The sequence below is a fragment of the Hyperoodon ampullatus genome (assembly GCF_949752795.1).
Source record: "Hyperoodon ampullatus genome assembly, chromosome: 10".
Lineage (NCBI taxonomy): Eukaryota > Metazoa > Chordata > Mammalia > Artiodactyla > Ziphiidae > Hyperoodon > Hyperoodon ampullatus.
The window spans coordinates 54,955,531-54,968,428 of NC_136923.1; the positions used below are offsets into that span (position 1 = coordinate 54,955,531).

At 43.4% G+C, this 12,898-nt stretch overlaps 1 protein-coding gene across 4 annotated transcripts in view; it reads right to left on the bottom strand.

The window, feature by feature from the left end:
• Positions 1-706: 706 nt before the first annotated feature.
• TGFBR2 (transforming growth factor beta receptor 2) overlaps positions 707-12,898 on the bottom strand; it is a gene marked incomplete at its 3' end in the record, with an annotated part of 103,917 nt that continues 91,725 nt past the window's right edge. For 3 of the 4 annotated variants that reach the window (XM_079713830.1, XM_079713828.1, XM_079713827.1), the window contains 2 exons: positions 3,567-3,694; positions 707-886 (listed from right to left, as the gene is read on the bottom strand). In XM_079713830.1, the coding sequence (XP_079569956.1) occupies positions 707-886; positions 3,567-3,694 (308 nt within the window). The remainder of the gene's footprint in view (positions 887-3,566; positions 3,695-12,898) is intronic. The other variant, XM_079713829.1, reaches the window with a different exon arrangement.

Consider the following 12,898-nt stretch of genomic DNA (forward strand, 5'->3'; position numbering starts at 1 on the left):
CTGAGGAAGGAGGTTCACAAACCAGAGGTGGGTCGTGAAGCTCCGGTGACAAGTCCAGGAGAGATGATGGCACACGGGGACCCCAGGGTCTGGTCCCCAAACGGTGCCACTCCAATCAGCTCCATGGCCAGAACAGGACCCAGTACAGGGAATTATTACTTTGCAAAAGCAAGTGCAACTTGGCCACAGCAGGCTCTGAGACCTGGAGTCTGTCTGAAGGCAATGACCGCCCCCCCGCCCCCCCAACCCCTGTGTGCTCAGAGGCCCAGCACACAAGTGACTGCCAAGTGCTGAGGCTTCCCCAGAGCCCCTCCTTCTGTGCTCAGTGCCAAGCTCGCCCATCCAACCCATTTCTTGGGCATATTTGATCTTTTTCCTCACCTCTTTCTAGAGTATGGCTGTATAGATAGATATAGACATATATAGATATATATAAAACATAGCTATTCCATATTTATATACAGGCATTAATAAAGTGCAAATGTTATTGGCTATTGTAAAAATCAATCTCATTTCCTGAGGAAGTGCTAACACAGCTTATCCTATGACAAAGTCAAAGACATAGGACGCTTCCTGTCACCCCCTCCCCAGCTCGGGGGGGAGGGAGCGGCCCCGGGGTTCCAGGAAGCATCGTTCAGGGGCAGCTTCCTGCTGCCTCTGTTCTTTGGCCACAGGGGCAGCCATACTCGGCCGGCTGCCGGAAGAGCTATTTGGTAGTGTTCAGGGAGCCGTCTTCGGGAATCTTCTCCTCCGAACTGCTCCTGCCCGAGAGTCTGTCCAGATGCTCCAGCTCACTGAAGCGCTCGGCCACACACTGCGCCGTGAGCCGGGCCTCGGGGTCGTGGTCCCAGCACTCGGCCAGCGTCTCACACACCATCTGGATGCCCTGCAGGGGGAGAGGGTCCACAGGCCTCTGAGAGGGGATGGCGGCTCCTGGGGGCAAGGCAGCCCCTGCCTTGTCTCTGCCACCATCGCTCTGTCCCCGCCTGCAGGCCAGTCCCCAGCACCATCTGACTGCAGCTGCAGGCGGCCAACGTTCCGGGGCCATCTGATCATAGGAAGTGGGGAAATGAAGACACAGCACAAGGCCCCCCGGTAGGCTTCTGGGGCACAGCAGCATCCCCAATCCTGAAAATTTCCGTGAAGTGGGCTTCTAATGCCATTTCACACCTTTCTGTTTGGTGGGGAGGGGCACAGCTTTAGGCTTTACTGTTGAGGGCAGTTTTAGGTTCATAGCAAAATCAAGTGGAAATTACAGAGAGTTTCTATATACGCCCTCCACCCTCACGGACAACCTCCCCCGCCATCAACACCTTGCATCTGTGTGGTGCACTTGTTAAAATCGGTGAACCAACACTGACACGTCACTATCAACCAAAGTCAACCAGAACACGGTTCACGGTAACGTACAGGACGTGGATTCTGGCAGATGTGTCCATCATCACAGTGTCCACAGAAGGCCACTGCCCTAAACAGCCTCTGTGCTCCGCCTCGTCACCCCTCCTTCCTTCCCCCTCAGCCCCTGACCACCACTGATCTGCTTATTGTCTTAATGGTTTTGCCTTTTCCAGAGATTCTTAAGAGCTGGAATCATGTACACATTTCTATGTAAACAGGACTGAATATCTGAGTGAAGTCCAGGCATTGGTCTGGTTGCATTTTCTGGGTTCAAGTCCCATCTTCCAGCAGCTGCTGAGGAGACCCTCTGCTAGGCCCCTCCTCTCCTGCATCAGGCTGGACCCTGTCTGTCTTTGTAGGTCCTGCAGGCTGTTTCAGAGAGTTCAACCTAACCCCATAAAGGCCCCATTCAAAAGGCCCATCCAGAAAACGCTGCCCACAATGCGTGACAAGGGTCTTCTTTCATGGCTTTAATTTTTATTTTGCATTGCAAATATTTTTGTTATTTCAAGTCATTTTTTGGAACTAAAGCAGGCACAGATTAACTAGAGAGCCCGATAGGCGGAAATAGACTGTGCTCTTGCCAATCAGGGGCCCAGCCCTATCACTGGTGTCCCCTCACACGAGTGGCCAGGTGGGATGGATCAGTCCCAACTCTGCCCTGAGAATGGCACTTTCCTGTCTGCAGTCTAACCAACAACTTTCCCCACACACCTAGGAACCTGACCCTCCCTTCCTGCCCTGTGAGTGAGTTCATGATGTTGAATTAATTGTGTAATTCACCTAATTGGTGGTATTGATTGATGGCCCTGTTAAAGAGTGGAGTGTTATTGTTGGTACACAAGTAACATTTATTTTTTTCTGGCACTGTAATTACAGGCAGTAAATTAAATAAAATATTGAGCATTAACTTGAAATAAATAGGGCAACAAATCTCATTAAGAGAAAAAAATGTATTATGCAAATTCTTTCCAGAATTTTATCATCATGAATAATGGCTTCATTAGAAGAACTGTACAGCAGAGGAGGCAACAAGAGTTTGAAAGAAGCAATACTAGTGCCTTCTGATTTCAGAGTGAGCACAAAATAGTCTTGCATTTTCAAAGTCAAAGAGGCCCTCCTGAAACCCAGGGAGAAGCCCTGGGCCACGGCCTTGTCCACGCTCTCCCCCGGCTTTATCAGGGTCTGTCCGCTGAAGTGGCTCTTGGCCAGGGCTGGCACACACCAGGCTTCCTGCTCCATCTGTCTCCTTGATTGCACCTGACTTGTGGTTTCTGTTTCTTATCTGAATTATTTGCCTTGCCCTTAGGAAACCTATGACTTAGCCCCAGCCTTCCCTGGGTAAGGGAATTCAGCCAAAGGCGGCCATAAAAGGTTTACGTCAATGGGAAGGACAGTCTTGTCAGTGAGCTATGGGCACAAGGCCCCTCTCCCTCATTCACGGCTCTTCCCTGCTGTGCCTGACAGTCCCCAGCTCTCACAACCTATGCCTCCTTCTTTTCCTCTGATTGGGGGCATTTTGATGAGGGGAATTTGGATAGGTCTCCCTGTATGTCAGAACCACTGCCCTGCTATGGATGGATGGCCTTACCTACCATTGCTTAAAAAGAAAAAAAAAAGAAGCCATTAGGAAGTTCTGGAAAGACAGATTTCCTCCTTGTTCCCTTGCCCTTTGCTCTTCTGTGCTTTCCTTTATCCCAGCCTCCTCCTTCTCGACACACCTGCCGCAGCATGAGCGCACAGCAGCCCCTTGCAGGCCAGCTGGCTGCCAAACACCCCTTCTTTCTCAGTAAGTATTTCCTGCCAGAGCTGAAGATTCCCAGAAGAAAACATTTGGAACCCAGAAGGGAACAAAACATAAACTCCCTATAAGAGGTGAGTGGCACAGGCTGCAAACTAAATATTTTAACTCAGAAGCAAGATGGCTTGGACAATATGACAAATGCCCATCAAACGATTCTGTGTGAGCCCTTTCTGAATGGTGGGTAGAACATGCAATAACAAGGTCATCCCACTTTACTGAAACTTCTTTATAAAGAAAAGTGAACAGGGTCATGGAAAACAAAGGGACCTGCCTCAGATTGATGCCCAATAGCCAGGAATTCTCTCCTACCTAAGATATTACTCTGGATGAACTTTACTTGCCCTTCGCAACAGTCACTCCTTACCTGGTGGTTGAGCCAGGAGCTGGGGATTTCGGGTCGTCCTCGATCCCTCAACACGTTGTCCTTCATGCTTTCGACACAGGGATGCTCCCGCACCTTGGAACCGAATGGAGGCTCATAATCCTTCACTTCTGTTGGAGAGAGCAGGCAAACACAGGGCCCTTGAGAAGGGTGTGCACAGCTAAGACACTGAGTGTGATGCACCTGTGATTATGCTAGGGGCAGTTTTTAATTCTTGTGGGTTCAAATATAAGGAAGGGTTGTGGAAGGAGCTTGAGAAGTATTCAACACATGACTGTTGAGTGCCCACGATGTCCTAACAGCTGGGGACAGAGCAGAGAACAAGACCAGCAAGGTCAGGGGATTCAGGTGTTAATGCAGACATCTCAATGGGGCGATCCTGGTTCTTGGGAGGTAGAAAAATCTTACATATTACAATGGTTTGTGGCCCTACAGAGGTCCACAGTACATAAATAGATTTCATATGTGGTATTAAATTTCCTGGGGAGATTCAGCCATAAAAAAAGGAATGAAATTCTGATAGATGCTACAATACAGATTATGCTTAGTGAAATAAGCCAGACACGAAAGGACAAATATTGTATGATTCCCCTTATATGAGGTACCTGGGACAGGCTAATTCACAGAGACACAGAGCAGAATAGTGGTTGCCAGGGGACGGGGGTAGAAGAGGTAGAGAGATATTGTTTAATAGGTACAGGGTTTCAGTTGGGGAGGATGAAAAAGTTCTGGAAATGGATAATGGTGATAATTACACAACACTGTGAATGTACTTAATGCTATCAAACTGTACCACTTAAGTTGTGAATTGTAACCACTTAAAAATGGCTAAACTGGTGAACTTTATATCATGTATAATTTTCCCACAGGGAGAAAAATCATGGGGAGTAGTGATTAAGAAAAAAATGTCTACAAAGGCTCCTTGCAATAGTAATAATGAAAAAGAGGTTCAGAAATGCTGTTTTAGATGACAGAGGAGAGAGACTGATAACACCAACAAACAGAATTTAAAAAGGTAACTTTCCTTCAGTGATACTTGCTAAAAAGAAAAAAAATGAAGGATGATGTAAACACTTCATTAGGACTTCAGGTTTCAACTAAGGACAAAATCTTTTCTTCTTTTTTTAAGGGAAATTCAGGTTGCTGATTTTCTTCTAATTTTTCTTATTGAAGTATAGTTAGTTGACTTACCATGTTGTATCAGTTTCAGGTATACAACATAGTAACTCAATATTTTTATGGATTATATTCCATGTAAATTTATCATAAAAAACTGGCTATATTTCCTGTGCTGTACATTACATCCTTGTAATTTATCTATTTTATACCTAGTAGTTTGTACCTCTTAATCCCCCTCACTCCTAACCCTTTTGGCAAGAAACCATAGTTTGTTCTCTGTATCTGTGAGTCTGTTTCTGTTTTGCTTGTTTTATTTTGTAGATCCCACATGTAAGTGAAATCAAGCAGTACTTGTCTTTCTGACTTATTTTACTAAGCATAATACCCTCCAGGACCATCCATGTTGTTGCAAGTGGCAAAATTTCATTCTTTTTTATGGCTAATATTCCGTTTTGTGTGTGTGTTGTGTGTACACACGTATACATTTTACTTTTGTATGTAGTATGAGAAAGTGTTCTAATTTCATTCTTTCGCATTTAACTGTCCAGTTTTCTCAGTACCACTTATTGAAGGGACTGTCTTTTCACCATTGTATATTCTTGCCTTCTTTGTTGTAGATTAATTGACCAAAAGTGTGTGGGTTTATTTCTGGGCTCACTATTCTGTTCCACTGAGCTGTGTTATATGTCTGTCTTTGTGCCAGTACCATACTGTTTTGATTACTGCTGCTTTGTAGTATAATATGAAGTCAGGGATTGTGATCCCTACAATTTTGTTCTTTTTTCTCAAGATTGCTTTGGCTATTCAGGGTCTTCTGTGGTTCCATACATGTTAGGATTATTTGTTCTAGTTCTATGAAAAATGTCATGGGTATTTTGATAGGGATTGCATTAAACCTGTAGATTGCTTTGAAGAGTATGGACATTTTAACAATATTAATTCTTTTATTCCATGAATATGGAATATCTTTCTATTTATCTGTATCATCTTCAATTTCCTTCTTCAATGGCTTATAGTATTTAGAGTACAGGTCTTTTACCTCCTTGGTTAAATTTTTTTTTTTTTTTTTTTTTTGCTTTATAACAAATTTAATCAGTTATACATATACATATGTTCCCATATCCCCTCCCTTTTGCGTCTCCCTCCCACCCTCCCTATCCCACCCCTCCAGGCGGTCACAAAGCACCGAGCTGATCTCCCTGTGCTATGCGGCTGCTTCCCACTAGCTATCTACCTTACGTTTGGTAGTGTATATATGTCCATGCTGCTCTTTCACTTTGTCACAGCTTACCCATCCCCCTCCCCATATCCTCAAGTCCATTCTCTAGTAGGTCTGTGTCTTTATTCCTGTCTTACTCCTATGTTCTTCATGACATTTTTTTTTTCTTAAATTCCATATATATGGGTCAGCATACAGTATTTGTCTTTCTCTTTCTGACTTACTTCACTCTGTATGACAGACTCTAGGTCCATCCATCTCATTACAAATAGCTCAATTTCATTTCTTTTTATGGCTGAGTAATATTCCATTGTATATATGTGCCACATCTTCTTTACCCATTCATCCGATGATGGACACTTAGGTTGTTTCCATCTCCGGGCTATTGCAAATAGGGCTGGTATGAACATTTTGGTACATGTCTCTTTTTGAATTATGGTTTTCTCAGGGTATATGCCCAGTAGTGGGATTGCTGGGTCATATGGTAGTTCTATTTGTAGTTTTTTAAGGAACCTCCATACCGTTCTCCATAGTGGCTGTACCAATTCACATTCCCACCAGCAGTGCAAGAGTGTTCCCTTTTTTCCACACCCTCTCCAGCATTTATTGTTTCTAGATTTTTTGATGATGGCCATTCTGACTGGTGTGAGATGATATCTCATTGTAGTTTTGATTTGCATTTCTCTAATGAGTAAAGATGTTGAGCATCCTTTCATGTGTTTGTTGGCAGTCTGTATATCTTCTGTGGAGAAATGTCTATTTAGGTCTTCTGCCCATTTTTGGATTGGGTTGTTTGTTTTTTTGTTATTGAGCTGCATGAGCTGCATATAAATTTTGGAGATTAAGCCTTTGTCAGTTGCTTCATTTGCAAATATTTTCTCCCATTCTGAGGGTTGTCTTTTGGTCTTGTTTATGGTTTCCTTTGCTGTGCAAAAGCTTTGAAGTTTCATTAGGTCCCATGTGTTTATTTTTGTCTTTATTTCCATTTCTCTAGGAGGTGGGTCAAAAAGGATCTTGATGTGATTTATGTCATAGAGTGTTCTGCCTATGTTTTCCTCTAAGAGTTTGATAGTGTCTGGCCTTACATTTAGGTCTTTAATCCATTTTGAGCTTATTTTTGTGTATGGTGTTAGGGAGTGATCTAATCTCATACTTTTACATGTCCCTATCCAGTTTTCCCAGCACCACTTATTGAAGAGACTGTCCTTTCTCCACTGTACATTCCTGCCTCCTTTATCAAAGATAAGGTGACCATATGTCCGTGGGTTTATCTCTGGGCTTTCTATCCTGTTCCATTGATCTATCTTTCTGTTTTTGTGCCAGTACCATACTGTCTTGATTACTGTAGCTTTGTAGTATAGTCTGAAGTCAGGGAGCCTGATTCCTCCAGCTAAATTTTTCGTTCTCAAGATTGCTTTGGCTATTCGGGGTCTTTTGTGTTTCCATACAAATTGTGAAATTTTTTTCTCTAGTTCTGTGAAAAATGCCCGTGGTAGTTTGATAGGGATTGCATTGAATCTGTAGATTGCTTTGGGTAGTAGAGTCATTTTCACAATGTTGATTCTTCCAATCCAAGAACATGGTACATCTCTCCATCTATTTGTATCATCTTTAATTTCTTTTCTCAGTGTCTTATAATTTTCTGCATACAGGTCTTTTGTCTCCTTAGGTAGGTTTATTCCTAGATATTTTATTCTTTTTGTTGCAATGGTAAATGGGAGTGTTTTCTTGATTTCACTTTCAGATTTTTCATCATTAGTGTACAGAAAAGCCAGAGATTTCTGTGCATTAATTTTGTATCCTGCTACTTTACCAAATTCATTGATTAGCTCGAGCAGTTTTCTGGTAGCATCTTTAGGATTCTCTATGTATAGTATCATGTCATCTGCAAACAGTGACAGCTTTACTTCTTCTTTTCCGATTTGGATTCCTTTTATTTCCTTTTCTTCTCTGATTGCTGTGGCTAAAACTTCCAAAACTATGTTGAATAAGAGTGGTGAGAGTGGGCAACCTTGTCTTGTTCCTGATCTTAGTGGAAATGGTTTCAGTTTTTCACCATTGAGGATGATGCTGGCTGTGGGTTTGTCATATATGGCCTTTATTATGTTGAGGAAAGTTCCCTCTATGCCTACTTTCTGCAGGGTTTTTATCATAAATGGGTGTTGAATTTTGTCGAAAGCTTTCTCTGCATCTATTGAGATGATCATATGGTTTTTCTCCTTCAATTTGTTAATATGGTGTATCACGTTGATTGATTTGCGTATACTGAAGAATCCTTGCATTCCTGGAATAAATCCCACTTGATCATGGTGTATGATCCTTTTAATGTGCTGTTGGATTCTGTTTGCTAGTATTTTGTTGAGGATTTTTGCATCTATGTTCATCAGTGATATTGGCCTGTAGTTTTCTTTCTTTGTGACATCCTTGTCTGGTTTTGGTATCAAGGTGATGGTGGCCTCGTAGAATGAGTTTGGGAGTGTTCCTCCCTCTGCTATATTTTGGAAGAGTTTGAGAAGGATAGGTGTTAGCTCTTCTCTAAATGCTTGATAGAATTCGCCTGTGAAGCCATCTGGTCCTGGGCTTTTGTTTGTTGGAAGATTTTTTATCACAGTTTCAATTTCAGTGCTTGTGATTGGTCTGTTCATATTTTCTATTTCTTCCTGATTCAGTCTTTGCAGGTTGTGCATTTCTAAGAATTTGTCCATTTCTTCCAGGTTCTCCATTTTATTGGCATAGAGTTGCTTATAGTAATCTCTCATGATCTTTTGTATTTCTGCAGTGTCAGTTGTTACTTCTCCTTTTTCATTTCTAATTCTATTGATTTGAGTCTTCTCCCTTTTTTTCTTGATGAGTCTGGCTAATGGTTTATCAATTTTGTTTATCTTCTCAAAGAACCAGCTTTTAGTTTTATTGATCTTTGCTATCGTTTCCTTCATTTCTTTTTCATTTATTTCTGATCTGATCTTTATGATTTCTTTCCTTCTGCTAACTTTGGGATGTTTTTGTTCTTCTTTCTCTAATTGCTTTAGGTGCAAGGTTAGGTTGTTTATTCGAGATGTTTCCTGTTTCTTAAGGTGGGATTGTATTGCTATAAACTTCCCTCTTAGAACTGCTTTTGCTGCATCCCATAGGTTTTGGGTCGTTGTGTCTCCATTGTCATTTGTTTCTAGGTATTTTTTAATTTCCTCTTTGATTTCTTCAGTGATCACTTCGTTATTAAGTAGTGTATTGTTTAGCCTCCATGTGTTTGTATTTTTTACAGCTCTTTTCCTGTAATTGATATCTAGTCTCATAGCATTGTGGTCGGAAAAGATACTTGATACAATTTCAATTTTCTTAAATTTACCAAGGCTTGATTTGTGACCCAAGATATGATCTATCCTGGAGAATGTTCCATGAGCACTTGAGAAAAATATGTATTCTGTTGTTTTTGGATGGAATGTCCTATAAATATCAATTAAGTCCATCTTGTTTAATGTATCATTTAAAGCTTGTGTTTCCTTATTTATTTTCATTTTGGATGATCTGTCCATTGGTGAAAGTGGGGTGTTAAAGTCCCCTACTATGATTGTGTTACTGTCGATTTCTCCTTCTATGGCTGTTAGTATTTGCCTTATGTATTGAGGTGCTCCTATGTTGGGTGCATAAATATTTACAATTGTTCTATCTTCTTCTTGGATCGATCCCTTGATCATTATGTAGTGTCCTTCTTTGTCTCTTCTAGTAGTCTTTATTTTAAAGTCTATTTTGTCTGATATGAGAATTGCTACTCCAGCTTTCTTTTGGTTTCCATTTGCATGGAATATCTTTTTCCATCCCCTTACTTTCAGTCTGTATGTGTCTCTAGGTCTGAAGTGGGTCTCTTGTAGACAGCATATATATGGGTCTTGTTTTTATATCCATTCAGCCAATCTGTGTCTTTTGGTGGGAGCATTTAGTCCATTTACATTTAAGGTAATTATCGATATGTATGTTCCTATTCCCATTTTCTTAATTGTTTTGGCTTCGTTATTGTAGGTCTTTTCCTTCTGTTGTGTTTCTTGCCTAGAGAAGTTCCTTTAGCATTTGTTGTAAAGCTGGTTTGGTGGTGCTGAACTCTCTCAGCTTTTGCTTGTCTGTAAACGTTTTAATTTCTCCATCAAATCTGAATGAGATCCTTGCTGGGTAGAGTAATCTTGGTTGCAGGTTTTTCTCCTTCATCACTTTAATTATGTCCTGCCACTCCCTTCTGGCTTGTAGAGTTTCTGCTGAGAGATGAGCTGTTAACCTGATGGGGATTCCCTTGTGTGTTATTTGTTGTTTTTCCCTTGCTGCTTTTAATATGATTTGTGTTTAATTTTTGACAGTTTGATTAATATGTGTCTTGGTGTATTTCTCCTTGGATTTATTCTGTATGGGACTGTCTGTGCCTCCTGGACTTGATTAACTATTTCCTTTGCCATATTAGGGAAGTTTTCAACTATAATCTTTTCAAATATTTTCTCAGTCCCTTTCTTTTTCTCTTCTTCTTCTGGAACCCCTATAATTCAAATGTTGGTGCGTTTAATGTTGTCCCAGAGGTCTCTGAGACTGTCCTCTGTTCTTCTCATTCTTTTTTCTTTATTTTGCTCTGCAGCAGTTATTTCCACTATTTTATCTTCCACCTCACTTATCCGTTCTTCTGCCTCAGTTATTCTGCTATTGATCCCATCTAGAGTATTTTTTATTTCATTTATTGTGTTTTTAATCAATGCTTGATTCATCTTTAGTTCTTCTAGGTCCTTGTTAACTGTGTCTTGCATTTTGTCTATTCTATTTCCAAGACTTTGGATCTGGGAAATAGAATCTTGGATCATCTTTACCATCATTATTCTGAATTCTTTTTCAGGTAGACTGCCTATTACCTCTTCATTTGTTAGGTCTGGTGGGTTTTTATCTTGCTCCTTCTCCTGCTGTGTGTTTTTCTGTTTTCTCATTTTGCTTATGTTACTGTGTTTGGGGTCTCCTTTTTGCAGGCTGCAGGTTCGTAGTTCCCGTTGTTTTTGGTGTCTGTCCCCAGTGGCTAAGGTTGGTTTAGTGGGTTGTGTAGGCTTCCTGGTGGAGGGGACTAGTGCCTGTGTTCTGGTGGATGAGGCTGGATCTTGCCTTTCTGGTGGGCAGGTCCACGTCTGGTGGTGTGTTTTGTGGTGTCTGTGGACGTTTTATGATTTTAGGCCACCTCTCTGCTAATGGGTGGCGTTGTGTTCCTGTCTTGCTAGTTGTTTGGCATAGGGTGTCCAGCACTGTAGCTTGCTGGTCGTTGAGTGAAGCTGGGTGCTGGTGTTGAGATGGAGATCTCTGGAAGATTTTCGCCGTTTGATATTATGTGGAGCTGGGAGGTCTCTTGCGGACCAGTGTCCTGAAGTTGGCTCTCCCACCTCAGAGGCACAGCACTGACTCCTGGCTCCTCAATTGGGGATGATTTGTTGTCTATTCATGTATTCCACAGATGCAGGGTACATCAAGTTGATTGTGGAGCTTTAATCCGCTGCTTCTGAGGCTGCTGGGAGAGGTTTCCCTTTCTCTTCTTTGTTCTCACAGCTCCTGGGTCTCAGCTTTGGATTTGGCCCCGCCTCTGCGTGTAGGTCGCCGGAGGGCGTCTGTTCTTCGCTCAGACAGGACAGGGTTAAAGGAGCAGCCTCTTCGGGGACTCCGGCTCACTCAGGCCGGGCGGGAGGGAGGGGCACGGAGTGCGGGGCGTGCCTGCAGCGGCAGAGGTCAGCGTGACGTTGCACCAGCCCGAGGCGCGCCGTGCGTTCTCCCAGGGAAGCCGCCCCTGGATCCCGGGACCCCGGCAGTGGCGGGCTGCACAGGCTCCCGGAAGGGTGGTGTGGACAGTGACCTGCGCTCGCACACAGGCTTCTTGGCGGCGGCAGCAGCAGCCCCAGCGTCCCACGCCCGTCACTGGGCTCCGCGCTTTCAGCCGCGGCTTGCGCCCGTCTGTGGAGCCCCTTTAAGCAGCGCTCTTAATCCCCTCTCCTCGTGCACCAGGGAACCAAGAGGGAAGAAAAAGTCTCTTGCCTCTTCGGCAGCTCCAGAGTTTTCCCGGACTCCCTTCCAGCTAGCTGTGGCACATTAGTCCCCTTCAGGCTGTGTTCTCGCTGCCAGCCCCAGTCCTCTCCCTGCGCTCTGACCGAAGCCCGAGCCTCAGCTTCCAGCGCCGCCCGCCCCGGCGGGCGAGCAGACAAGCCTCTCGGGCTGGTGAGTGCCGCTCGGCACCGATCCTCTGTGCGGGAATCTCTCCGCTTTGCCCTACCCAGGTATGTGGGGAGTTTCTTGCCTTTTGGGAGGTCTGGGGTCTTCTGCCAGCGTTCAGTAGGTGTTCTGTAGGAGTTGTTCCACGTGTAGCTGTATTTCTGGTGTATCCGTGGGGAGGAAGGTGATCTCCACGTCTTACTCTTCCGCCATCTTACCCGGAAGTCTCCTTGGTTAAATTTATCCCTAGGTATTTTAATCTTTTTTTTTTTTTTTTTTTTTTTTTTTTTGCGGTACGCGGGCCTCTCACTGTTGTGGCCTCTCCCGTTGTGGAGCACAGGCTCCGGACACGCAGGCCCAGCAGCCATGGCTCACGGGCCCAGCCGCTCCGCAGCATGTGGGATCCTCCCAGACCGGGGCACGAACCCGCATCCCCTGCATCGGCAGGCGGACCCTCAACCGCTGCGCCACCAGGGAAGCCCTAATCTTTTTGATTATAAATGGGATTGTTTTCTTAACTTCTCTTTCTGATAGTTCATCATTAGTGTACAGAAATGCAACAGATTTCTGTATATTAATCTTGTATCCTGCAACTTAACTGAATTCATTACTCCCAATAGTTTTTTGATGGTGTCTTTAGGGTTTTCTACATATAGTTTCATGTCATCTGCAAACAGTGACAGTTTTACTTCTTCCCTTCTAATTTGGATGCCTTTTTATATCTTTTTCTTGTTTGACTGCTCTGCCTAAGACTTGCAATAAT